Here is a 26671-nt window from a genome sequence, read left to right on the forward strand (position 1 = left end):
AAAGAGTGTTTAAAAAATAATTTCTAGATTTTGGGGGGTGAGAAGAAACGTTACTTTTAAAAATTAAAATATTTTCGATAGAAGTGAAGTTATTAATTTTTAAAATTGTACCAAAAAAAAATAAATTTTATATTTTTTTAATATTATTAATGAAATTATAATTTTAACAAAAGTTAGTTTATAAGTGAAACTTTTGGTTTTTCAAACCCCTCAAATATGACTTTGAAAACGTATTAAAACCTAGGAGAAAAATAGTCTTTTAGCCTAATAGAGAAGAAGAATCATCGAATTAAAAAAAAAATCACTAAAAAGATGAATTATTAGTAAATAAAAATTTTAATACGACGATATTGATAAATTCTGATACTCTAATTGAACTAAATTTTCGATTAGAATTTGATTCATTTAAATTTAAATTAACTCGGGTTAGAATCTACTCCTAAACATGATATGATCTCTCTCGAGTAACATCTTTTAAGTATTTTCGGATATAATGAAACAAATTAAGCTTGAGAAAATATAATTTTTTCCTTATTGTAGCTTGTTAAAGTCCCCACTGTATGCTTCTATATTTCTTGCTATGTGAATGGTTTGGCTGGAAACTTGAAATCTCCTGATGCTCGGACAAGTAAATTCCGGATATTGGAAACTTGAAGTCTCCTGATGTTCGGACAGGTAAATTCCGAATATTGATGGACAATATCGATGCAATTTTTGCAATGCTGACAGATTTGATCATTATTACAGACACTGTTACTGCTTTAAAAATCTCAGTCCTAACCAAACTAAAAAACCATAAGATGCAGGGTTAGTACACCTTAGTCCTAACCAGAAGGGATCAACAATATGAAATAGAAATCCATAAATTATCACAAGAGAGACGAGAAAATATTGAATAAAATTGATTTAGTTGAAGATAATATGGTTGTGTGAACCGACATAAATCACATTTGTGTTCTTTCTCTTTACTACGTGATTATTTATCTTATTGATTTTGTACACTATCTCAACATATTTGCATACATCAGTAACTAACCAAACTATGTTCACAAACTGAAAAGTAGAAAACACATAATTAACCACAAACCTTTCCCGTGAGCGTAATTTTTGCACAAACAGGATTTTCAGGGTCTCTCTTGCCACAAGTTCCAAGAGGGTACTCACTAACTGTCAGTGAAGACCTCTGGTCTTTCAATGCATTACTGGCAGTAGGATCAAGAGTTGTCAAATAGAAATATGGGATAACACTACCTTCATTAGGTAGTCCATCACTAAATGAAACAACATTCCTGCATTGAGAATTTCATAACACATTCAGAAAAGCAAAAGGAAAAGGAAAGCTTAATGCTTATATACAACAAAATTATAGTTTATATACATTGAAAGTAAATAACCAGGTGTATGCTTGAGTATATGTGTGCATATTGTCACGAGCTCACAAATTTGGCACAGCGGAACTGTCCGTGTGACATCCAATTATACCAACCACCAAGGGATAGCCTTGTGAACACCCTTTTGGGTTTAGGGTCACTGATTTCGTTTTGGCTAAGGAATCATCGTGACAATATGCATGCACATTTACATCACGTGTTAACAGTGTTTCAATGAATGTTAGAGAGGTCTCAGAATGTGGATTGCAACCTTAAACCAGAGTGAACTACCAAAAATAAAGCTTCGAAGATTGATTGACACAGTATATATTAGAACTATTTTCAAAGGAAACAATAGAAATATATGCTGTTCAAAATTTGAGGAAGAATATATAATTTTCCGAGGACTAAAAAAAAAAAAAAAAACTTACCCAAAGGGTGCTCCTTCCAACTTATTGGATATAGTACTGCAATTTCAAGGGAAAAACAAGCTTAAGACGCCAACAATACCTCAGGTAATCTCAATATTATATTCTACACAATTCTAGTGGCAATAAAATCTACAAGATGCCAACAAGAAATGTAATCTGAATTCAAAACTTTCATATGAAGTCAATACATCCTCAAAAACAGGAGAAATCAGCAGCAGATAAAAGACTGAGATTTTATTTTAATACCCCCCACGAATTTTGTGAGACTAGCCAACAAGCATAAGCAGCTACATCGTTTCTGTCAGGTTTCGGGACTGAACTCAGCAAGCGACCCTGCGCACTAATTTGGATGCCCACAACGAAAAACAAGATCAAAAAGCAAACTTTGAAACTGTTAACAAGACTTTTTAGTTCCTGATGCTGACGGCTCTATGATTTAAGCAGATTCAAGAATTAAAGAAGAATTAAGAGTGAGAGAGAACTGAGAATTTCAGAGAAAGAGCTGAGAATTACCGAGAAGAAGAAACAGAATCTTGATGAATAAAATTGTCCAACTACTTTTCCCGCCTACACCTCTCTATATTAATCACACATAGTGTTCCACTTATACAAAACAAAATGACGTCACACTGTTTATACATGCATTACGTAATTCCAACGATGCCGTTCCGTTCCCATCTTCATTTCCATCTTCCACGCCAACTCTTCCTTCTCTTCCTGTTCAGTTTGCATCAGTTCCATGCTTAAGAAGATTTACCGAGTCAATTAAAAAAGTGAACTTCAACTGTCATCTGCAGTTGTATTTATAACACTATACAAGTGACAAATACAATGAATCGCAAAAGTTTCCAAAAAAAAATCCCTAATAACACAGATTATGGTGTGTTTATGTGAAGTAGAGGAACCTATAAGGGATATCATTAAATAGGATAATTAATGGTGGCGCATACCAAAAAACATTCAACGGGTGCATAATACGAAAAATTTCAACCCAGGCTATTGAGACTGAGCAATTTCACATTAAATTCTGTCATTCTGATGAGGATAAGATTAGGAGGAGAATGTTGCAAAGCAAAAGGTCAAATTAGGTGCCAATGGTCTGGAGAATGGTCATGGTTCTCCTGAATGACGTAAATGATTAGATCCAATGTTGGTTTTGACAGAAGAATGAATCATTGTAAACTAATGATGTTGTTGACTTTGTATAAAAATTAAGACATTGAGATAAGGCATTTGTTGTTGTGTTGCTTTGCTTCCAATATTACAATTTAATACTGAGGTTGCACTTGCTGGCTTAGTGCCTGATCTATGTTGTATATGTTTCACTTTGATGCTGATATTGAGCCATTTATTTTTGTATGATTTTTTTGTTTCCGATTGCTTTTCAAAGGTAAAAGGTGCAGTTAAGCCAAATTCAACCTCAATAAAATGGGATAGATGTTGAATATGTCAAGTATCCAAGATCACTTGGAGATCCTAAAACAATATTTGTTAAATAATAAAGTGAATTCCTAAACTATCAAAATATATTTCAGATTATAAAACTATCAATAAATCTCATATTAATAAAATACAGTTGAGTATGGATAAACACCCTACACCGCCTGAAGATTTTCGATCGATTCAATATACATGAACTTAGCAAACAGAGTTGAGGGTTGACAAGTGAAATAAGCATCCACCTTGCAGACGCATGTGAAATGAGCAAATTAACAAGAGATTGTTCCAAAAACTCCATCATGATCAGCATAAGGTGACATAAAAATCTTTCCACTTGGCACTACTAACAGGGTTACATGGATGAAGCCTGGGTTCATTAGTTACATAGATAGCCTAATTAACAGAGAAACAAAAAAGAAAGAATTCATTAACTCATCCTTCAATTAGTATATGTGAAAGGCCAGCTCATGGGCAAAAGAACAAAAAATCTTACATGAACTAGCATCACTTCACCTTGAGATTGAAAAGAAGGTTAATATAGATGAAAGGCAAAAATGGGATCGACAAGGACTTTTTCTCAAATATAGAATTCATACCACATTAGATATGCATATACCCACCACGTCCCCTGTAACCATAACCATATGGTCCATATCCTCTTCCCCCGGCATATGAACCCCGGTAATTATCGCCCCGTCCACCACCATAACTACCATAACCTAGATGAGGTCTCTGTCTGAAGTTGCCAAAAGTCTGTAAGAAATACCAATGACAGGAAATCAGTCATTCCAGTATGATATTTTTTGGTTCAATTTGTTATTCAATTCTAGATTTAAGAGATAGATTAAGAATAAAAAACCTCAGCATCCAGCTTCATTCTCTCAGAGAATCGATTCTGCCCATTCCTTGTTCCACGATTAAGTGAATTACAAGAAATTGTGTCAAAGAAATCATCCTTATTGTATGCAGGCTGCACAGAAAAACATAAAAGTTTATTTAAACTAATTATTTAAGTTCCTTTCAAAATGTGTGAAGGAAAAGAGCTTAACCTCAAACCTACCTTAGGTTCAGAATTGTCAATGGGGGCATAAGCCTCTTTATCAGCCAAACCCTGGTCAGATTCTTGGTTCTCAACATCCTCTGATTTATCACTTTGCTTTGCCTTTCCAAGAGAACCCCAAACTTCATTCTTTTTAAACTTCTCGTTCATAGCTTCAAAATCAAATTCTTCAGTAAAGAGAGTAGTAGAGTACCTAGACTGCAAAATCCACACTACTGTAAATAGAAACTTCACCATTTATGAGAAATTGCCTTTCCTATATTTGGGAGTACTTAGAACCAATGAAAACCATTCTCGTTCATAATCAAACAATAAAGGAAGACAAGGTCTTTAACATAAGCAAGTGGTACAGGAAATACTGAATTACTCAGACACTTGCTATACAAATTAGAATCAGAGCACATAACCAAGCAATTAACAATGATTTCAAAGCCATAAAAGGACACACATTAACATGACAGATTTGGTGGTGTCTCAAAAAGCAACAATTTTTCATCTGACTTTATCAGTTGCTTCAAATTCAGCTTTCGTGGATAATCTCTAGACAAACCTTCATTTTCTCAACAAGATTCATAAAAAATGTGTTTAAGAAATAAATGCAACAGGTATTTTTGAATCTTGGCAAGATAAGATCCAAGTTTGACTAGTCAGACATTTCTACAGTGCTTTGAAAAGACAGGCAATTACGCACAACTAGGAGGAGTAGCGTAAAGTTAGTACCCACAAAGAAGACCAACTAATTAGAATAAATTTAATTAAAATTCAAGAAGTCCTGACCGGTGGTGCAGGAGTTGGCAATGGCAACAATGGTGCTTGAGTTACTTCGGCAGATGCGAATGGAGGATTATATGATGTTGATTGGAATGCACCCATATCCTTCTGATCAGCATACGTTTTCTGTGTGGTAGAAAGCACAGGTGGTCTAGGTGATACTAACTGAACTGAAGTTAACAGAGATGGAGGTGGTGTAAGCAAGGTGCCTGAAGCATAACCCGGAAAAGATGATGCAGGATACGACATCGACTGTGCAGGATGGTCTACCAAAATCTCAGTGTTAGGTTTGCAAGCATTTTGAGCTTCAACAGTTTTTGTGCAATGGCTAGAGGAAGGAACCAAGGACATGTTTAGATCGTTATCAGTCATATATGGGGCAGTGGATGATGGAGATGCCTTAGAGGACGATGAGAATGGCATAACAGGAGACATCGAACATTGTGTTGGAGTAAGAGGGGACAAAAAACTAGGATTTAAGGAGGTAGATGCAGGCTCCAATGCAGTTATCAATCCGAAAACCAGAGAAGCCTCAGGCTCAGAATTCTCTGCATCATTCTGCATTGTCAACGGAGATGACACGGTGGATGGAGAATAAAAAGATATAGGATGCAGTGGAGAGTGAGAACTATTACTAGATCTTCCATTATACCCTTGCCAATACATCGGTGTGGAAAATGATTGTGCACCAGAATTTTTGGAGGCTTCAGATTGATTCAGAGAACCCACCTGGGTTACCGGTTGATATGTAAGCATTTCACCTGGATTATCTCTAGTAGTCAGAGCAGAAGTATCCTGCCATGGAATTGATTCCATCAAAGTTTTACCACTGAATGATGCTGATGGTGGAGAATTCATAGGCACCCCAGCATACTGTGACTAAAAAGAAAGACCAAAAAGGGGGAAGAAGGAAGTAAATTTTCCAGTTTGGTCTCAAAATATTAATAAGTACTAACATATATACACGTACTGATACCTGAATGATAGCAGGATCTTCATATATCTGATCCTCTCTTTGGGGAGAGGGAGAGGACTTAACTTCCAAATCCTGATACGGAAAGCCAATAGAAGTCAACATACATACTTAAAAAACTATAATCTACAACCACCTGAAAATTATCTGCACAGCATATGACTGTATAGTCTGTCCATATGCATATCTCTATGTATAAGAGATGCACCAACATTAAAATATCAATACCCAATCGCAAAAGAGGGAAAAATATCACTATTAAAATCCATATTTCAAACTGCTGAGTGTTCCTTTTATGGATATTCTCCAACTCTGATTAAGGAACAAAGAGTTTAAAACTCCACCATTGAAATCATGAAATTCGTGGCATTTGTAAACCACTGAAAAAACTTCTTAAAGTAAAACCTGCCAGAGTTGTTTTCTTCTTCTTCTTCTTTTTTTTATAATAAGATACAACAAAGGGAATAAATAAACCACTACGAACAAGTAAAACTGACAATACATTATCATACAATGAACAATTACACTCTAGCTCACCTTAATATCACTTCCACGAAACAGAATGTATTCATAAACCTTATCAGACGCAGCAACTTGCGGTCCATCTTTCTTCCGTCCCTCCGTGCCGAACGACCTCACTGCCACGTTATCAAAATAAAACAAAAATTCTCAAACAGAAATTCCAGAAACCCTAGCTTAATTTACGTACACACATTTCAAACCTTTTTCAGAAAAAAAAAATTCATATTTAAACGTAATGTAGAAAAAGAGTGCGAAACACACCGGTTTTAAGGCCAATGGTAGAATCACTAACACTGAGATAATAAAGAACGCCTTCGTAACGAATCTCGTACTTGGAAATCAAGCTAATGAAGCTTCCGATATACGATTCCACTCCGGCTTTTGAATTCCCAGTCGTCATGCCTCCGTGCTATTGTATAACAAGGCAAGGTTTTGAGAAGAAGAAGAACAGTACGCGAGTGAAGAAGAAAGTTGCGAAAGGAAAGTGAAGGATAAACGAAAATGTCTGATCGAGTTTCTAGAAAGATCTTGTTTGGTGCAGAAACGAAGCAAAGAATATATGGTTACATGTTTATGTTTGTTTCAGACTACGTTATGTTATGTTTTGGAGACGAGCGATGTGGGCCGGATAATGTTTAACTACAGGCCCAATCTTTCAAGTTAGGCTTATGTGGACCTTTCAATTATATTTATACAAATTAGAGAGGATTATTCCTAATTCTGCCCCTAAAATATGGAGAATTACATTAATCTCTAATAGTATCTGATGCAAACAATTTAATCCATTTTTTCGGTAGAACTTTTCTATAACATGTTTATAATATCGTGTTGTCTTATTCATATATAGTACTAAAAATGAATAATACATATAGCAAACTCATCTTATACAACTACAGTCCACCATTATCGCCATTTTCTTTTTTTTTTACAAAACCAATATTTCTAATAATTTAAATTTGAATTAAATTAATTCATCGAAAAGTTTATTGATAAATTTATATTCTCTAATAACTCTTTTATTTCTTCATTTTTAACAAATTTTTGTTTAAATAAACTTGATCTTAAGTAAAAGTTGAAATTTATAAATTTAAATCAAATTCAAGTTATCCCTTATTTGAATTCAACTTAAATCCACACTTAACCAAAACCTATCTTTAACTATCAAAACTCATTTCCTACAATTAAAGCCCACCACCGTCATCGTATTTCATCAATACAATTTTTTCTACATTTTTTCTACCATTTCTTACTATTGAAACTTATCTCCTATAATCAACCCATCACATCTCACCATTACTCCAAATGGTGTGACATGAGGTGGATGGGGGGCAAATAAGTGGTAATATAGTAATTGTAGTTTTGCATTGTGTCATAGTTCACTTTTTATTAACCAACTAAACAATTTAGCGGGAAAATGTGATTTGTTCATTCACAAGTTGAAAAAGTTTACAAAGCAAACCTTGAGGGGGAGAAGAGAATTTGATCACTCAAAGTAAAAACCACTTCTCGAAAGTTGAAGTCGAAACAGCACTTTTTAACAGCTTTGCAGTAACCTTGATGCCAAATAAAATAATCAGGCGTGCCAAAACAGAAATCTCTCACGGACAGAAACAGAAACAGAAACACAAACACATATTGATTTATGTATGTATGTTTTCATATACATTTCAGATCTAACCTTCACAAACTGAAACTCACACGCTTCCCCCAATTTCCCTCTGATTAATCAGAGTCTTACATTTCATTTCAATCCAATTTAGACCATCGGATCAAACCAAGCTGGAGCAATTGAAAACGATCGGTCGGGAGCTCGCAATGGGCTCCCAAGGTGGATTCGGCCAATCCAAAGAGTTCCTCGACCTCGTCAAATCCATCGGTGAGGCACGATCCAAGGCCGAAGAAGACAGAATTGTTCTCAACGAGATCGAAACCCTAAAGCGTCGAATCTCTGAGCCTGAAATCCCCAAGAGGAAGATGAAAGAGTTCATTATCCGTCTTGTCTATATCGAAATGCTCGGCCACGACGCGTCTTTTGGATACATTCACGCCGTTAAGATGACTCATGATGATAATTTGGTACTCAAACGGACCGGTTACTTGGCTGTTACGTTGTTTTTGAATGAGGATCATGATTTGATTATCTTGATTGTTAATACGATTCAGAAGGATTTGAAATCGGATAACTATTTGGTGGTTTGTGCCGCGTTGAATGCGGTGTGTAAGTTGATTAATGAGGAGACGATTCCCGCAGTGTTACCGCAGGTGGTGGAGTTGTTGGGACATTCGAAGGAGGCTGTTCGGAAGAAGGCGATCATGGCGCTTCATCGGTTTTATCAGAAGTCAGCTTCTTCGGTTCAGCATCTCGTTTCTAATTTTCGGAAGGTTTGTGTTTGTGAATGATAGCATGGTAGTTTTGAGTTTGACCCAGGGGTGCAATGTGAGTTAAAAGTTGGTTGCTGAATGAGACAGTGTATGATTTTAAGAATTGCTCACCACTTATTCTCTGCATGTGATGTTTAAGATGCTTTGACTGTGTTGGGTTATTTCGATTTTAGCATTATAGTCGCTGTCCAACTAATTGGAAGCAGCATTTCTTGAGATATTAAACTAACTGGATAATTTCAATGTTGAGCTGCATGATGCCCATTAGTGGACTGGTTTTTTAGTATTTGTCTGGTACCACTGGTTTGAATTAATCTATCATTAAAAATGTAATTAAAATTAAAGTCTGTTTGGATAACTGTTTCTTTTAAGCAAAAATAACTTCTGATGATTCTATTCAGAAATTTGAATGACTATCTATTTAGTTAGTGGTTGTTTTTGACAATAGATTGAAAAGTAGTACATTGTTCTACTGCTATTTGATTCATAACTTATATATAGGTGAATTGACACATTTGAGTATTGTGATTACATGTGACTAATTTTGCAATGAACTTGTGTCAAACCAAGGTACTTTACAAGTTTTTTATTTTTTTTTGGTCACTGTCAGATTTTAATTTATAACTCATGATAATACCAAATAGTCTAGTCTGTTTTCAATTAATAGAATATTCCAATCAGTTCTACTGATGATGTTATTATGTAATGACTTCTTGAGCATATGTTGATAGTTTTTTCCTTTTGGTGATAATTGATGTAGAGTTGAATCTTCATTGTAACTTTGTTTTATTTTCCTATGTTTTATATGAATTTTCTCATGTTTAATAATGTGGTTTTCTTCATTGCAGAAACTTTGTGATAATGACCCGGGGGTTATGGGTGCAACACTTTGCCCTCTTTTTGATCTTATTACAATAGATGTCAATTCTTATAAGGACTTAGTGATCAGCTTTGTAAGTATTCTTAAACAAGTAGCAGAACGTAGATTGCCTAAGGGTTATGATTACCACCAGATGCCTGCCCCGTTCATTCAGGTATGTTGTGTAATTTTCCTTATTCAGTTGTTTTTATATGAAATAGGGGAAGATGGAGACTATAGTGTGCGATTGTTTGCACAATTAGTCATATTTTGAAACTTTATGAGAAATAAATAAATTTTTGGTGAGATCTTTCAGATTTTATTAAAATTTGAATCTTGTCAGGGTTAGAAAAGACATAATTATCATTTCATTGTTGTTTTGGTCGCCATTATAAGCAATATTTATGTTTCAATCTTATCTCACATCTATCTTTCAAAACATTTTCTCCCGCACATTTGATATTATACAGTTTTACAGTTAGGTGATATTTAAGTTATGTTATGGAATTTATTAGGCAATATTTATGTTATGTTATGGAAGTCAAGTTTCTGGAGTTTTCCTGAGACACCTTTAGTGAATGATGCATTGGGGGTATATGGAGTATATGTAACTCCTTGCTTTATCATTTTACATGTGACATAATTTGTGTAAGTTAATGTATGAATTAAATATTTTTCAATATTGTTTCTTTATAAGCTTAATAATATCTCTTGACCTTATTTGAATCTATAAAATGTTGTTTTTGGCTATGTTTTCTAATCTACCATTCTTTTTGTGGAGATGTTGTTAGTTTAAATCTTAGTTTAATAATGCAGATCAGATTGCTGAAAATTCTGGCTTTGCTGGGAAGTGGTGACAAGCAAGCAAGTGCGAACATGTATGCTGTTGTGGGTGACATATTCAGGAAGTGTGATTCATCCAGTAATATAGGAAATGCTGTTCTGTATGAGTGCATATGTTGTGTATCTTCTATATATCCAAATCCCAAGTTATTAGAATCTGCTGCAGACATAATTGCCAGATTTTTAAAGGTTCACTTGGAAATTTTGTGCATTTATGATTTCACAGACTATTTTGGCTTCTACATGTGATAACTTCCCATTATGATACTGTTAATTGTTTGCAGAGTGATAGTCATAATTTAAAATACATGGGGATTGATGCGCTTGGTCGCCTGATAAAGACTAGCCCAGAGATTGCTGAACAGCACCAACTAGCTGTCATTGATTGCTTAGAGGTGAGGGTGAATATTTTTCATATGCTTTATAGTACAGATTAATGCTGTTTAGGGTCCATAAGGCGGTTGAAATTGCTAATGGTCCGTGTTCTTTTCCTTTACTATTTAGCAAATTCAATTTTGGTGATGTTGCTATAATGGCAGCCTCATTCAGTTTCATCTCATGGTTAATGTATATGTTATATGTTGATCTGCAAACTGTTTATGATTTTCTATTGTCATTTAGTCGTTACCACATGATGTTTCTTGCAGTGGCTGGGTTCTTCTCTCTTTCTTTTGCTATTACTTCATCTATTTTTCATTTTAACATTGTAACGAACTGGAGATTATAGCTGGAGAAGAAAAAGAGATTCCTCAAGCCTCTTGAAGTCTTGATTAAGGGAAAGGGAAATTATTTGTAGGCTTCGTATAGATAGATTGAATTGCTGTTTATTTATTTAGTGCATTTTACATATTGGAATATGCTCTTATGCTATGTTGATGGGAGAGCTGCATTTGATGAGCTAGTTTGGTGTGCAATACACATTTTTAATGCTTTCCATCTTAAGGTGTTCTACCAGCTTTATAAAACTGTAAAGCAAGTAGGACTATCAAGTACCAGAATGCTTACCAGTGAAATGCATCATTGTATGTTTGCACCATCTATTTGTTGCCATTAATTATCCAATGGAAATACTGGAAATGCATAATGAATAAGTAGTGTTTAATTTTATGGGTGCCTTTGGTGTGGGAAATTCTATTCAAAGCATTGGATTAGATAGGAACCTCTTTGTACTTATCTTTATGGTTTATCTTACTAATTTTTATAATATATGGTTCCCTTGAAACTTTCTTGTGCATGTCACAGGACCCAGATGATACTCTAAAACGTAAAACCTTTGAACTACTGTATAAAATGACAAAGTCCTCCAATGTGGAAGTGATTGTTGACCGCATGATTGATTACATGATTAGCATTAACGATAATCATTACAAAACTGAAATAGCATCTCGGTGTGTTGAACTAGCCGAGCAATTTGCACCAAGTAACCACTGGTTTATACAGGTATCTGCTATGTTACTTTTTTTTTTTTTTCCTCTAGGTTGCTTAATCTTATTCTTTTTGGTCTCAATACAAATTTACTTTTATCATGCCGAATGGGTTTACTGTGCAGACCATGAATAAGGTCTTTGAGCATGCTGGAGACCTGGTGAATATCAAAGTGGCACATAACTTGATGCGGTTGATAGCTGAAGGATTCGGGGAGGAAGATGATAGTGCAGATAGTCAGCTGAGATCATCTGCTGTATGTTTCCTTGCATGCGTTTTCATGCACATACATTATTTGCATAGCTGATAAATTAGTTTTGGAAAATTCTGACTACAGAACATTTGTTTTAAGCATGTTTAAAAGAGGCACCTAAATGTCTAAATTTCAATAATAAGATAAGCATGTGGCACAGATGATTTAGGATTTAGAATGATGTATAATGAACCATGCACACAACTATCACTTGTTCTAGGACAATTTTCATGATTGAAAATTTAATACAGCCAACCTTCCAAAAAGGAAATTCATTATAAAACATGAAGAATCTGAAATTAATGAGTATATTATGCTATGAACTCCAGAATATTGAAAAAGCAATTTTTTTTTCTATATGGATTTTGATTCATTGTGATGTTAGGTATGCTGCTGAAAAGGTAACTAACCAAATTTTACAGGTTGTCTCAAAACCTGAAGAACTGATTATCCAATTAATATGAATAAGTTACATTATATGTATGAGAATAGTCCAATTTTTTTAGTTTTTGCATAACTGATGCATTCATCATTTCATCACAAATGTTTTGCTCTGAAAGACTGTAGCTAGAGAAGTTTTTATTTTAATTTAAACAATTTTATTGCACCTTTTAATTAGATTGTGAGATATCTTGATAAAAGCTAGATTTACATGGAAGGATAAATCAGTAGCACCTATTCTCTAGTTTTGCAGTTCTTCTGGTTATTATCTTCTGCTACTTGAAGTTTATTTATTTATTTAATGTGAGTAGGTGGAATCGTATTTGCATATTATTGGAGAGCCAAAGCTTCCATCAGTATTTCTTCAAGTACCTGCTGCCCCATATATCTTTTCTTTTCTTTGATTTATGTTCCAGATGGTCAACCCTGTTAGGTTTCTTAATTGTTGGTTATGGTTGCAGGTCATTTGCTGGGTCCTAGGGGAGTATGGCACTGCAGATGGAAAGTTTTCTGCTTCCTACATCACTGGAAAATTATGTGATGTTGCAGAGGCATATTCAAATGATGAAACTGTTAAGGTATCACTATTTTCTTTGTAAGTTTTGTGATGGTCACATTGTATCTGCTGCCGGGCTTATCGCAATGTTGTTATCTGTGTTTTGTCTTCAATTCTTGTAATTGCTTCTAAGCTTCATGTATGATGGCAATAATATCAGGCAGCTTTCATAGTTGCTCTTGGCTATTTTTCTCTACACTGTGTTGATGCTTAATTGAATTGTAGAATTTGGGAACCTTTTTTACGCGAACTTTTGATTTAAATGCACTGTCCTTGCATACTTAGATATATATGGCCATGGCATGCAATTTGACATGCATCCTAGGTTTTGTTTAAGGGCCATAACCTTGGTCATGGGAAAATGATACAATGGTTTTTCTTGCATTATTGTTTTTTCTTACTATTTTCTGTCTGATATGAATATCACCATGAAAGTTGTCTCAATGTAAGTGGTCCGGATCTTCACTAGCTTCACTATTATTTATATGCTTGGTGCTTGGATTTCTTAGTTTCGTTTATAATGGATCGTATTTGTGAAGAAATATTCTCATTTTACAGCTCCTTTAAGGCTCAGAAAACTGTCTTTATCTCATCCAACTGAGTCAATTTAGTAAGTATATCTTAAATAAAAATATCAGGCATTATCTCCCAGATGAGTGATATTATTGCAGATCTTAGCAATCTCTGGTTTATTGTCAGAAAGTTTTAGATTATACCTTTTTTGTTCATGCTTTGTTCCAATTGTTGATTAATTATCTACTTATGGATGATAGTTTTTTGAAGATTTTTTGTTGACTGTCTTTGCTAATCTTGATATTAGTTCTGGTTGCTTGCATATGTCTATGTTATAGTTACCTGCTCCTGAATGATATATTGTTGTGAGAAATACAAGTTAGAGAGATGAAATTCTCATTTTAGTGATATGTCTTTGCATCTGTCTGCTCTCAAGTTCTTGAATATGCAATAACTGTTTGCTTATCTTGAAGGCATATGCCATTACAGCACTAATGAAAATATATGCATTCGAAATAGCTGCTGGGAGGAAAGTGGATATGCTACCTGAGGTATGTTCTCTTGTCCAGCTATTTTATTTGATTCCTAGATTTGGTAGTCAATGTATTTGAATACTTCTGAACCGTGTTTATTTTGTTGATGTTTTGTTGATATTTATCATTGAATTACTTTCTGGAATTCATGAGTATTGCCTAAGCCTGCAAGTATTACAGGAATTAATCATTTGCAAGGGCATTACAGTAGACAAGTTTGTTTTATAATAATGAAGTATCTGCATAACATTGGAATCAGTATAATTAATACAGCACTTCCATCCCCTTTTTTAGTCTATATATATGTTCCTTGCCCATAATTTTATTCACTTAAAAAGTCAGTGTACTTGTCATGTTTATTTACAAACACATCTTCCATCAGAGTTTTCCACATAAAGGTAACTCAGAAATATTATGTGTTAAGGGTAGAATTGCATTACCTATGCTTAACCATTTTGCATGAAATTTCTTGCAATTTCTTCAAAGATATTGGCATTGATTGTGCATTAATGTGTGAAGGCTTTGAGAAGCCTAATAAAGGATTTCAAAAGAACAACATACTAGTGCTGGTAGACAGTCAACCATTATTGTGAAGCTGTAGTTAGTAAGAAACTACAGCAGCAAAATTGTACCATACTTATCGTGATGTTTTTAATACCTTGTAAACCCATGATGTTCTGGAAGGCTGATCACATGTATGACTTTAGCCTGAAATGAAGATCTGTTAAGATTTCTCATTTTAAAAGATAGATTTAATAAAATATCAATCTTAGTACGATTCCACCTAAAATCACTATTACAAATGTCAGGATATCTAAGAATAGTTAGGGGGCGTTTGGTTTGGGTAATGTCTAATTACTAAAATAGAAAGATTATCTTGAAGATAGATTACTTAGAAGATTACCGGGTATAAATGATTATTTTGTTTGATAAAATTTGATAGGTATAAATAATTATTGTGTTTGGTTAAAGGTAATAAAAGATTACTAGTAAATTATTTTACTTAAATGCCTTTAAATATAATTATTTTTAAATATTTTTTATATTATTTGTCATATTAATTAAAAATAAATTTATTTTTATCTCAAAAAATTAATAAATAATAATTTTTCTATAATAAACTCAAGATTACCCAAGTAATCTTTAAATACCTAAGGTGAAGGTGGTAATCAGATTATCACCTATATTATCTGCCACGTCAGCATTGGTAATAGAAGATTACTGTAATATTTTATTACTGACAAACCAAACAAGGGAATCAAAGATAGATTACCAAGGTAATCTTAAAAACCGTCAACCAAACGCACCCTTAATGTTTTATGAAGTTACTGGACATGAAATGAACTCTCTTTTTATGTTTAATTATATTAGAAATTGAATCTCTCTACCATTGTTAACAGAAACCAAATGTCATTGTCTCCAATTATATTGTGAATTTACAATGTCTTCATCTAAATTCTGGTATACTTTAGTGTTATTGTAGAAATTAATCTTGATATTAGTGATGCACATATCTGGTGATTATAGTTTTCCTTGTTTTTTATGTGTGGATATTAATATCAATTTCCTGTCAGCATTAATGGATTTTTCATTGTGACACTGTAGTAACTCTTTCTTCTCATGCTACAGTGTCAGTCTTTGGTTGAGGAATTGTCGGCTTCACACTCAACAGACTTGCAGCAGCGCGCATACGAACTCCAAGCTTTCATTGGCTTGGATGCTCATACTGTTGAGATCATAATGCCCTCAGATGCAAGTTGTGAAGATATTGAGGTTAGATATAGTTGCTCAATTTAGCTGTTTTAATTTTCTTGTGCTTAAATTTGTGGGTTTTATATATGTTCACCTATGCTGAAATTATGTTTCTCCACCTGTTGGGTGGTGCCAAGATTCATAGACTAGGTGTTGATACTTGGTATTTCTGTGTAATGGTTGTCCTCTACTGAAACATAATTTTCTTGATTAGGCTGCTGCTGTAGGTTTTTTTATCTTCCTGTGTTTTTACAATAGTGGGTTCTCTCCTAATGTTATAATTGTAGATCTATTTTTTCCCCAATTTACTTAAAACAATATTAATTGTATGTGTTGTGGTCTTGTTAATTGCATACCAGTTTTCATCTAGGAAATATGTTTCTGAGAATCTACTATGTTTGGAAGACCATGAATATTTAGGATGTATCTACAAAGAAAAAATAAAGTGCTGAATTTGTGTTTGGGATTCAATCAGTCTTATTGTTTCTGTTGCACCTGTGTGACATTGTTCTCAAATTTTTACCATAATTTTGTCTGAATGGTAATATCTTTAATTTTTTTTTCTTGCAGATTGATAAAAATCTTTCATTTCTGAGTGGCTATGTGCAACAGGCTCTGGAGAAGGGGGCTCAGCCCTATATTCCAGAGAATGAACGGTCTGGGATGGCAACTGTCAGCAACTTTAGAACCCAAGAGCATCAGGATTCTTCAATGCATGGTCTTCGGTTTGAGGCATATGAGCTTCCAAAGCCTACAGTGCCATCAAGGATTCCTCCAGTTTCTCTTGCATCATCTACTGAACTTGTTCCGGTGCCTGAGCCATCCTATCCTAGGGAAACCCAGAAGGTAGCATCACTTCCTTCTATATCCAGTTCAGATCCTTCGGAACTCAGGTTACGACTTGATGGGATTCAAAAGAAGTGGGGTAGGCCTACTTACTCCTCTTCTGAAACATCGACCTCAAGCTCTGTTCCTGAGAAAACAGTGAATGGTGTCACAAAAGTAGTTGATGTATCAGGCACTGTTAACACAAGGTCACGTGAAACTTTCTATGATTCAAGGAAAGCACAAGATGAAATTCCTCCAGAGAAGCAGAAGCTTGCTGCATCATTGTTTGGTAGTTCATCAAAAACTGAAAGGCGAACATCTGCAACTGGGCATAAGATTGGCAAGTCAGGCGGCCATGTTGCAGAGAAGCCTCAGGTGTTAAAAGGATCAGATAAAAATGCAGCAGAGAAAACGGTTGCTCAACCACAACCAGACTTGCTTGACTTGGGAGAGCCAACTGTTCCTAGTGCACAATCCTATGATCCATTTAAGCAGTTGGAAGGACTGCTTGACTCAAGCCAAGTCATTCCAAGTGTGAATCACAATGCAGCAGGTACTAGCAAAGCACCTGATATTATAGGACTATATTCAGAGACAACTAGGAGTGGGAGTGGCAGTGGGAGTGGGAGTGGGAGTGGTGTTGATGTCAATCTCTTATCTGGGTTGTCAAATACAACTATCAAAAATGCTCATGAAGGAACTCAAACTGCTCACTCACAATTTGGTAAAGGTCCAAACATGAAAGAAGCATTGGAAAAGGATGCTCTCGTGAGGCAGATGGGTGTGACCCCAACCAGTCAAAATCCCAACTTATTCAAAGATTTGTTGGGTTGAATTGCTAAGGATGGAAGTTGATGGCATTGTGTTCTAGTTTTGGATTTCTGTACTGCCGCCTTTCCAGTAGGTCATGAGTCTGAGTTACGATTATACAGTTGGCAAGAAGATTGTGGTGTGCCTGGAGAGGTTGTGGTTTTATGATGCGGTACATATCTGTATCTTTGGTGGACAACATAGTTTTTTTGTAGAAACTTAGAAACAGAGTTGGTGTACATGGGAGTATTTATTTGAGCTCTTTTATGGCCACCTGGGAGGACTCATGTGGGGAAAAGGACTTTGGCTGTATGGGTTTGTTTTTGCACTGCATAAGTTACTTTGAGATTGTTGTTATAATGGTGTATCAATGAGTTTACTTTGGAATTTTCATTTATTTTTTTCATTACGTTTTGGTTCCAAACCGAAATTAAGATGTCGAATTAATTTGTATTTTGTATGGAGCAAGAGAAACCACGAATATTGGGTTCAATATGAGTTTACGAAACGAATTTGTGTGATTGCCGTCTTAATAAGTTGATAGAATTTGTATCACTGATTTGACTGCTTTTATGAGACGAAGCTCTTTTGTTACAATTTTTGCTTATATTTGGCAATTGACTGTTGGGTTAGGTGAATACTCCGAGCACACAATTCTTAACAATTTAGTACCTCATAGTTTATATAACTAAATTTCTTTAGAATATTATTTACGTAGAATGTGAATGCCTACCCAGCATCTGGAATAAGTTGTGTATGCGTAATTCAAAATTTGGTCCACTAAAACAGGTTCGGGCCCATTTCATTTTTGGCCCAGTGCATTATCCTCTCCCCTTTCTCGCGTCTTCTTCCACTTCGAGGCTGTGAACCGGTTTGTGAGACATGGAGAAAATGCACGGTTTCGTCGGGTCAAGACAATCGGATCTTAACAAGTCTTTCAAGCTCGCTGTTCGTTCTCTTCTCACAACCTGCTCCAAACAAGTAACTTTGCTTCACTTCATTTGCTAATTTTTTTTCGTCTACATCAATTATCAATTCTGATATGTAGTACAACTTTTTTGAACTAAAAAAGCATTTCAGCAAAGCATTCAGTAACTTTACTGTTTCTGAGCAAGATTGCCTCCACCGTCTATTTATCCAGGTCCCCTCTCTAAAAATCTATTCAGAGCTGTTTTTACAGATTTATTTTTCGGTTAATGTTCGAAATTTGAACTAATAGCTGTATATTTTAATATGGAAACTTCAGGTGATTACTTCTTTGCATGAAAACATTGAGGTATGATTTTTCCTTTTGTTTTTCAGAAGATTGAAATGCTTTGTTTCTATTCTATGATTGTTGATTTCAAATGTTGCCGCTTTTGCATATTGCAGGATGAGTTTCAGTCTTTATGCCTCGAAACTCAGGTACATTTTATTCATTATTTAATGAATTTAATAGGTCTTGCATTCTAATATTGAATTAAATTTGACTTTGAAGGTGGGAAACGCTCTTGATACTGTGGAGCAACTTGTGGAAGAACAAAGTCTGGATCTATTATCTTCTGATAAGTAGGTCTATCCTATCCCTTGATACTTATTTTAACTGATGATTTTTTATTTCAATATTCACCATTTGTAATAGATCTTTTAGTTATATCATTATATGCTTGAGCTACATATTTTAAGCTGCTCAAACCAATACTTCATGATTTTATATGGTCATTTGGAACACTATTAAGCATAAATTTATACACAGTACATTAACAAGAATGAGCGAAATGACTTTACTTGTGAGGCATTCTGAATTGGACCTCTGATATTATCATATTATTATTTGAAAAGGGTAGTGTGCAGGTTGGCTGCTAGGCTGTAGTTGTGTTGTTTTGCCATTAATTCTTAATTTGGTGAACAGTTAGCAGCAAGTTACAATTGATTGTTTCATGTTACTGTTAAGGTTTACAATGTTTAGTTATTGATAGAACCTTTTGGATACTTGAAGTTCTACGACTGTTTCGCTGGACATGTCAGTGCAGAGTATTCATGTACTTATCAGTTGTATTTCCACATTCTGATTTATCTCTAGATTTGACAACACTTGCCTCTAAATTAAGAAGACTTTCTTCTATGAACAAGTTACATTCTGCAAGGCCTATTTTTAAGTTCATTCTGCAAACACATACATTTTCATGCGTGAACAACTTACTCTTGAAGAATGGATTTAGTAGCAGTACAAGGCACATACATTGGTGGTGTCAGATCCTAGTAGACATTATGCTTTGTTATGTGTTCCCATATTTCCTACAATGAAGTTTTCACTTTAATCTCCTGCATGTAATTAATTTTAAGATTTAGCTTCATTAAGAAAGAAGAAGAGAATAAAACAAAGGGGAAGACAGTTGCAATCTTTTCTGACAGTGTAGACCTAACTATCGAATAGTATTAAGGAATATTAAGTATAACCTAAAAACAAATAACCACTTATGAAGAACTGCCTAGAGATTATGTTTCCATACTCTGATCATCATCCATGCTTTGATGCAGTCACTGTGGTGACTTCATAACAAAACATAACTATGCAACTACAGTGTTCAAGACTGGAACTGGTTTCAATGGTCCTTAAATAACTACTTAATCTATGTGTGGTTCATTATATCTGTTGCAATGGACTTCTTATTTCAAGTGTCCTGACTGACGTGCAGGACAAATATTGTGGATGTTACCTGTGATCTGTCAATGGCGAAAAAGAATGAGATCCGGTACTTGATGCGTATGTTGGAAAGGGTGAGTAATGTTTAGAATAGATCAACTTTCTTTATTAAAAAAAGATAAATAAAATATTGTTTTTTGTCTTCATAGGTTTTTTTAACATGCATTGTACACTTATTGATTGGTGGTGGAACCAATTTTTGTTGAGTGGTTGAAGAAGTTTTATGTCAGTAAGATTTGAGTTCTTCTTGTTTACAACTATTGTGCATAGTAACTTGCTGAAATCCTAGAGTAGAAATCAAGATCATGAGGATTTTTAATTTCATATTTTTCTTCATTTTCTATTTATTATCTCGTTTGTCTTGAGAAACAAGCAAGATGCTGCAACCTTACCCATTAACTGTATTGATTTACCCTTTTGTATTAAGGTTGAATTTATAGTAGTTGGAGGTTTTGGTGGGAGGAGATCTAGGAAATGTGCTAACCAATAAAAAAAAGGATCTAGAAACTGTCTGACATTTCTATTTTATATCAGCTTCCCAGAAACCAGTTTGTTGAACTCAAAAGTGTTTGTGGTAGCACTTTGCAAATTAGTCCCTCTGCTACTCAGTTTTGTTCAATGTTAGCATGCTTTGTCAATGATTTTTCTTTATCTTAGATTGAAGTTTTGTAGGATGCTGTGTACAGTGAAGAAATAGCAAATTAAGAAATCAATCTGTACAAGGAACGTTTGTATTGATTTCCTGTCAATCTTGGCAGCCAATCTTACTTTTTGTTCCTTTAAATTAGAATGCTGCTTGACCCTTGTTCAGTCTAATTTATGCTTTAATTAATTTGCTGAGGGTAATCCTTTAGTTGCTAAAATCAAATCTACTACAAATATGGGATCCATTATTCCTGGAAATTATTGCATTTATTCAAATAATCCCCATAGACAATGAAAATGGGCTGTAGTAATGGCCCAAAAATCTTTGTTTGATTCTAGTGAGAATAGGTGCTCTTCAGAAATGCTTTCTGTTTGTGCAAACTGTATTTATTCTGCTTCATTCATTAGGTTGAAGAACAGAATCGCCTGAGCCACGCACGTGTTGAACAACTGAAGAAAAGAACAGAAGACATCTTAGGAATGACAGATGTTGTTGAGAAGGTGAGATATTTATTGCTCTTTCTGAGGAACTGAAAAAACAAAAATAACCAAGGAACACATGTATATTGAGTACTGAGGCAAAAATTTTCTGGTTGATTTAACTGAAATGAATCCTAACTAGTTTTTTATTGTCTTCCTAATTGAACAGTTTAGAAGTGGAATTTCAAATTATGGGACATGCAATGGTGGGCTTCATCATCCATGATTGTTGGAGTGGATGGATCCTCAGATGTAGTGACAAGCTGCTTTATTGGTGAATTTCACCGACATATGTATCGAAATAAATATCTCACTTTCTTTAGTGTGTACTTTCTGCTATCCAAGTCAGAATCCATTCGTGCTAGCTGTGATTAACCATGTATAGCCACTCTTTTATGTTGTGGAACATTTTTATTGTGGCTCAACCAGAACTTTCTGTTTCTTTGTTGACAATAGAAGCTGCGGAATATTCTTTGTTCTATACTTATTGTAATAGCACTTCATATATATAATTAATGTTGCTTCGTTTTTGAAATGTCACCTGTATGAAATGTTGCACTTCCTTGGATTTGTTAGAGTCTAGTGGAACAGGAATGAGCAATAAAATTTAGAAAATCAACTTTTGAATCTCAGTGCATGATGCAGTTCTTATCCTTCTCCATTGTCATACTTACTTTTACTGTTATTTGTCATTTAGTGGTTCTCTATTATGGTTTATATGACACCAACCTTGACCTTTTGTCTTCTTTAGAGCTTTTAGGGCGGACATCCGAATTCCATTTTGTCTGCTGTATGATGATTTTGCAATTTGCCTCACAATCATGGTTCTGAAACTGAAAAGTGAGTCAAGTGGGTGTTCGGAACCTTAAACTTGCATATGTTATAATTGCACCTGTGATTGCAAACTTTTTAGAATCCAATTTTGGGTATTTGGTGTCTGTAACTTTCATCTCATCTCATAAACTTTAATCTTTGTCCTTTCTTCAAAGCTCACCAAAGCATAGCTGGCAATTAGTTGGATTGAAAAGACCAGTTCTGGTTTGGTTGAGAGGTAGACAGGCTACTCTGCTACGACATTGTGCCATATTATATTTTTCCCATGCTTGTTGATTGAGTTCATTCTTTTTATAACAAGCTGCTCTTATTGAGTAGCTCATTCACTCTCCTTACAGGATTTGGTATCCCTGTGCTCAATAGAACATGTAGAGTGGCTTTATTTAGACATGCAGTCTATCATAGTTTTGATTTTGAAATTTGTAACATAGAATATGTTTTGACAGTTTAAAAGCTTATAGAGTATTTAACCGTTTTTGTTAGTTTACACTAAAAGTTTATACATTTTAATATAGGATCATAACAGTCTCTTGCACGCAGTTGCAGGTGTAATCTTTGACTATAAAATGATAACCACATTCCTTCAGGAGCACTTGTGCCAGAAACTTGTAATTTCTTTCTAGTTTTAATAAGAGAGAAGGAAAACGAGGAGTAACTAAAGTCATGTTCAGTGCTGACATATATCCTGTTTACATAAAATTTATGATTGAGAAAAAAACTCATCTGTTGATGAATCGCTTTTATTCATCTGTATCAACCATAGTTCTCAGCTTTGACATTCATGAAAGCTACTCCCAACTGAAACAATGACGATTCATGCATTTGATCAACTAAAACGCCAGCTACCTACCACCCATTGTTGAATTTTAATTCCAATTTGAGATAAGCATGTAATGCCTTCTGATGTTTTTTGTAGAGAGATCTATGAATTCACCAACTGTAACATCAAAGAATGAATGGAGGACACGTACTTGGATTACAAGAAAAAAATAATTAGTCAGAAAAATTTTCTAAGATATTCAAGTTCTGAGAAGTCACGGGGAGAAGATGCTGCCTTTGTTGTGATGTTGATCTAAGTTATTCAAAAGGATTACAGAATGTGGGCTATGGGAAGGAATCATTTCTTATCACAGAAATGAAAGGTACTCCAAGCACATTGATTCGAGGTAGAAGCCTTCTTTTTTTTTTTTGGCCGCAGAAAGAGCAAATTAGCAATGCAATATATGTTAGGTGGTGGCGATGATTTAGTTGCAGTTTTTGGTTAGTCACAAATACTTTGAACCATATCTTCTTGTAAATGATATTGTAATACTTATACTCTCAATGTTGTTAAGACAAGACTGGTTAAGTATAGTGTTTAATATCATACCCTAACAATAAAATATAAGTGAGAAGAAATGATATAAAGTGGGGAGAATCAAACTTTGATCATAGATATTTTCATTTCATTGTGGCCTTACGGCACTTGATATGTGATAACAATTACAAAAACATTCTCAAACTGGAGAGAAACCCCCCTACATATCTGATCTAACTCCTCAAGGAGTTGTTTCTGTCTAATGATAACTAGCTAAAACAAGGAAAACAAGGGAAAAGAAAAAATGGAAATAATCTTTGCGGGGCTCTTCTGTACAATTGTCCTTTTTAGTATGCTAATCTTTAAACTTGTTTCTTCCTGCTTCTGTTGTCCCTTTTTGACGAAATGGTCTTTAATCTTCATCATTCTCTCAAAGAAAGTAGTAGAAGCCTATTAGTCAGAAATGAAGGCATGCATGATTTGTATCTCTATATTAGGAAGTTGTCTGTCTCCTGTGAAGCTGTTTAAGGAGTTGCCTTTTGTTGAGTGCTGTTATCATCCTATGATGACTTCTGGGTTAATGTGATGGGCAAACCATCCTGAGGAAGTGCAAAAGGGCCATATTGAATTCCACTATGTGATCCCACCATATTCCACCTGCAACAAAACAAACAAATTTGCTCATGTCAGCTATATACTTTACGAAAGATACTTTCTATTTTGGGGATCTTCACAAAGGTAAAAACAGTAACTAAGTTTACCAACCTGTACTTTGTGGTCAGATGATGGAGAAGAACCAAAATTTCCAGCTTGGCTAACTCATTCCCTGGACATGAATGGGTCCCATTGCCAAATGGCATAAATGTATTTGGTTTTGGAGAAATCTGTTCAATCATTAATGCAGAAATATGAGTTAGACATGATGGAATCAATATGAGAAAGTAAAAAAACTCTGATATATATATTTTATTTTCTTACTTCAAATCTTGATGGATCAAACTTTTCAGGATCCTGGAAGATTTCAGGGCTGTGATGGATGTTTCTAAAAAGAGGTAAAACTTTCCAGCCTTTTGGGATAAGGTAACCTGAGAAGTTATTTCAAGAAGAAAAATTATTAGCAGCAGAAATAAATGAAAAAAACTATTACGTATCCTGACAAATAATACACAAGTACTATACATATTTTGTCAGATTTGAGGTAACTAACCTTCATATTCAACATCTTCCACAGCTTCTCTGAAAGTAAAAGATAAGATTGAGGCAATTCTGAGTGTCTCCTGAATCACTCTAGTAGTTATGGGCATCTTCTTGGTATCTGCCCAACTCAGAACCTTTTCATCACCACTCTTTTCTCTACTCCTCAAAATGGCCTCTTGCTCTTCCTGTAAAACCAGCCACCATCAGGTAAGACCATTAGTCATTTGAGACAATAATCATTATCATATTTTATTATATTTCTCACTTTGCTTGATTTCTGAACTATACAATTGAATAATCGAATTGAGTTGAGATCTTTTTGGAGCCTAAGTTTGGTTTCTTACAGTGACAGCTTGCAGCACAGTGGGGTTTTCTTTAAGGTACTTGACAATCCATGTCAAAACACTAGCAGTTGTATCGCGAGCTGCAAAGATGACACCAATAATGTTATCCGCAATCTGTTCATCGGTGAGGCCTCCTTCGTCACCCATGAAAGATCCAAGCAAGTCGTTATGGTCAAGCTTCATTTGCCTTCTTGTTGAGAGGACTTTGGCCAAAATTTGAGCGAGTTCCTTCCTTGCTTTCATTGATTTGTTGAAGAGTGTCCCTGGAAGATTTATGGGCATTGAATTGTAACCCTTTTCAAGAATGTAGTAGCACCTCTTGAGATCCTCTCTGTACAGCATTTCATCCTTTCCAAATATAGAAAGCAGTGCAACATTGAATGTGTACTGCAAGCAACAAAAAGGAAAACTTATTAATGTCAGTTACTTTTGAATGAAAAACAGAGAGCTCTGTTTTTGGAAACTTACTGTTTTCATTTCTTGGAAAGTGTTGATCATCCTTCCTTCCAAAGATTGAAGAGTGTGTTTAGCAATGGATTCGATGTCAGAGACGATATGTTTGATTGTTTCGGGCATGAAAGCACGAAGAACAAGCTTTCTCAACTTGGTATGATAGTCTCCTTGGTGAAAGAATATGGCTTGTTTGCCTAACATCCTTTCTTTGCTAGCAGGAAATGTTGGCTTGAAGAGATGAGCTCTTGTTACAAGCACAAATTTTGCAGCTTCAGGACTTGAAATCATCACACATGGACATCCCAATATATGACTCTTGAAGATAGAACCATACCTATAGCAACAACAATATATTTATATATATATATATATTCAAGTAGATACAAAAGCAACAAAATATTGATTCATTCATTCATTCAGAAACAAACCTCTTCTGCTTAGAGGCAAAGAAGACATTTGGGTTCTGAGAGTAGAGTTGGAAGGTCTCTCCAATATAAGGCCAGCCTAAAGAACCAGGAGGGAGGGGCAGTTTCTTGGCATTAGAAGAAAGAAAATTGAGAAGGGAGTTAAAGAGAAAGATGAAAAGAAAAGCAACGAAAGAAAGGAAAAAGATGGAAGAGAAATACATGTTGAACAAGTTGAAGTTGTTTTGAAGGTGAAGTGGGAAGTAAGTTTGGTTGTGTGAAGAATGGAGTGAAGAAGAAGGGTATATATAAGGGGGGAAAGAAAACAAAAAAAAGGAAAGAGAGAGTGGCTTTCAAATACAGCTTGAATCCCACACACGGAATCTCCCTCCAGCTCATTTCATGTCCTTACTCACATACTTCAACTATAAAGAGCCTACACTCGAAACAAAATTAAAGATGTAGAAAAATAGAGAGAGAGAGAGAGAAGCACGTGTCAAGAAACTTGCAAGAAGAGCCTAGTGATTTTGACAAAAGGGAAGTGACTTCTTCCTTTTTTCCTCCTTCCA

General features: G+C 34.8%; 5 protein-coding genes across 10 annotated transcripts; 2 read left to right on the forward strand and 3 right to left on the reverse strand.

Moving 5' to 3' along the window:
- Nucleotides 1–1075: 1075 nt before the first annotated feature.
- Nucleotides 1076–2542, reverse strand: LOC123226378 (protein CREG1-like). Its single transcript, XM_044650876.1, has 4 exons — nucleotides 2450–2542; nucleotides 2040–2230; nucleotides 1802–1837; nucleotides 1076–1289 (listed from the first exon to the last, which is right to left on the reverse strand). Exons 1-4 carry the CDS (start codon nucleotides 2540–2542, stop codon nucleotides 1076–1078), a joined length of 534 nt encoding a protein of 177 aa, XP_044506811.1.
- A 662-nt stretch (nucleotides 2543–3204) lies between these two features.
- Nucleotides 3205–7153, reverse strand: LOC123224673 (decapping 5-like protein). Of its 6 annotated transcripts, none has more exons than XM_044648341.1 (8): nucleotides 6829–7153; nucleotides 6583–6683; nucleotides 6049–6120; nucleotides 5079–5951; nucleotides 4302–4499; nucleotides 4101–4211; nucleotides 3862–3994; nucleotides 3205–3634 (listed from the first exon to the last, which is right to left on the reverse strand). In XM_044648341.1, the coding sequence occupies exons 1-8, from the start codon at nucleotides 6965–6967 to the stop codon at nucleotides 3618–3620; spliced, it is 1644 nt and encodes a 547-aa protein (XP_044504276.1). In that variant the 5' UTR covers nucleotides 6968–7153; the 3' UTR covers nucleotides 3205–3617. The 6 variants fall into 6 exon arrangements, 5 of the variants coding, with proteins under 5 accessions (XP_044504276.1, XP_044504275.1, XP_044504278.1 ...); XM_044648340.1 differs by having other exon boundaries at nucleotides 3838–3994; XR_006504037.1 differs by having other exon boundaries at nucleotides 3735–3994.
- Nucleotides 7154–8139: 986 nt separating this feature from the next.
- Nucleotides 8140–18283, forward strand: LOC123225034 (AP-4 complex subunit epsilon-like). Its single transcript, XM_044648879.1, has 11 exons — nucleotides 8140–8949; nucleotides 9798–9983; nucleotides 10625–10840; nucleotides 10936–11046; nucleotides 11894–12091; nucleotides 12201–12332; nucleotides 13082–13138; nucleotides 13232–13348; nucleotides 14313–14390; nucleotides 16002–16145; nucleotides 16695–18283. Exons 1-11 carry the CDS (start codon nucleotides 8383–8385, stop codon nucleotides 17784–17786), a joined length of 2898 nt encoding a protein of 965 aa, XP_044504814.1. The 5' UTR covers nucleotides 8140–8382; the 3' UTR covers nucleotides 17787–18283.
- Nucleotides 18284–18561: 278 nt separating this feature from the next.
- LOC123225035 lies at nucleotides 18562–22108 on the forward strand. The gene is made up of 8 exons (XM_044648881.1): nucleotides 18562–18743; nucleotides 18835–18903; nucleotides 19009–19038; nucleotides 19134–19166; nucleotides 19240–19310; nucleotides 20441–20522; nucleotides 21502–21594; nucleotides 21743–22108. Exons 1-8 carry the CDS (start codon nucleotides 18645–18647, stop codon nucleotides 21797–21799), a joined length of 534 nt encoding a protein of 177 aa, XP_044504816.1. The 5' UTR covers nucleotides 18562–18644; the 3' UTR covers nucleotides 21800–22108.
- Nucleotides 22109–23810: 1702 nt separating this feature from the next.
- Nucleotides 23811–26388, reverse strand: LOC123225235 (abscisic acid 8'-hydroxylase CYP707A2-like). Its single transcript, XM_044649145.1, has 7 exons — nucleotides 26127–26388; nucleotides 25714–26032; nucleotides 25246–25632; nucleotides 24912–25086; nucleotides 24683–24789; nucleotides 24470–24588; nucleotides 23811–24361 (listed from the first exon to the last, which is right to left on the reverse strand). Exons 1-7 carry the CDS (start codon nucleotides 26324–26326, stop codon nucleotides 24265–24267), a joined length of 1404 nt encoding a protein of 467 aa, XP_044505080.1. The 5' UTR covers nucleotides 26327–26388; the 3' UTR covers nucleotides 23811–24264.
- Between the last annotated feature and the right edge of the window lie 283 nt (nucleotides 26389–26671).

The sequence above is a fragment of the Mangifera indica genome, chromosome 9 (genome assembly GCF_011075055.1).
Source record: "Mangifera indica cultivar Alphonso chromosome 9, CATAS_Mindica_2.1, whole genome shotgun sequence".
Classification (NCBI taxonomy): Eukaryota; Viridiplantae; Streptophyta; class Magnoliopsida; order Sapindales; family Anacardiaceae; genus Mangifera; species Mangifera indica.

Excerpts from the sequence above, each read along its gene's own strand:
- LOC123225035 (XM_044648881.1), top strand. The coding sequence starts at position 18,645 with ATGGAGAAAATGCACGGTTTCGTCGGGTCAAGACAATCGGATCTTAAC. Across the intron at positions 19,311-20,440 it reads GATCTATTATCTTCTGATAA|GACAAATATTGTGGATGTTA; the intron begins GTAGGTCTATCC and ends ACTGACGTGCAG. Across the intron at positions 20,523-21,501 it reads TGATGCGTATGTTGGAAAGG|GTTGAAGAACAGAATCGCCT; the intron begins GTGAGTAATGTT and ends TTCATTCATTAG.
- LOC123224673 (XM_044648340.1), bottom strand. The coding sequence starts at position 6,967 with ATGACGACTGGGAATTCAAAAGCCGGAGTGGAATCGTATATCGGAAGC. Across the intron at positions 4,500-5,078 it reads TGCCAACTCCTGCACCACCG|TCTAGGTACTCTACTACTCT; the intron begins GTCAGGACTTCT and ends TGGATTTTGCAG. Across the intron at positions 4,212-4,301 it reads TTGACAATTCTGAACCTAAG|CCTGCATACAATAAGGATGA; the intron begins GTAGGTTTGAGG and ends TTTTCTGTGCAG.
- LOC123225235 (XM_044649145.1), bottom strand. The coding sequence starts at position 26,326 with ATGTATTTCTCTTCCATCTTTTTCCTTTCTTTCGTTGCTTTTCTTTTC. Across the intron at positions 24,589-24,682 it reads TTGATCCATCAAGATTTGAA|ATTTCTCCAAAACCAAATAC; the intron begins GTAAGAAAATAA and ends ATGATTGAACAG. Across the intron at positions 24,362-24,469 it reads CATCTGACCACAAAGTACAG|GTGGAATATGGTGGGATCAC; the intron begins GTTGGTAAACTT and ends GTTTTGTTGCAG.
- LOC123226378 (XM_044650876.1), bottom strand. The coding sequence starts at position 2,542 with ATGGAACTGATGCAAACTGAACAGGAAGAGAAGGAAGAGTTGGCGTGG. Across the intron at positions 2,231-2,449 it reads AACGGCATCGTTGGAATTAC|AGCCGTCAGCATCAGGAACT; the intron begins GTAATGCATGTA and ends CTTAAATCATAG. Across the intron at positions 1,290-1,801 it reads TTGGAAGGAGCACCCTTTGG|GAATGTTGTTTCATTTAGTG; the intron begins GTAAGTTTTTTT and ends TTCTCAATGCAG.
- LOC123225034 (XM_044648879.1), top strand. The coding sequence starts at position 8,383 with ATGGGCTCCCAAGGTGGATTCGGCCAATCCAAAGAGTTCCTCGACCTC. Across the intron at positions 11,047-11,893 it reads CTGTCATTGATTGCTTAGAG|GACCCAGATGATACTCTAAA; the intron begins GTGAGGGTGAAT and ends TGCATGTCACAG. Across the intron at positions 16,146-16,694 it reads CAAGTTGTGAAGATATTGAG|ATTGATAAAAATCTTTCATT; the intron begins GTTAGATATAGT and ends TTTTTCTTGCAG.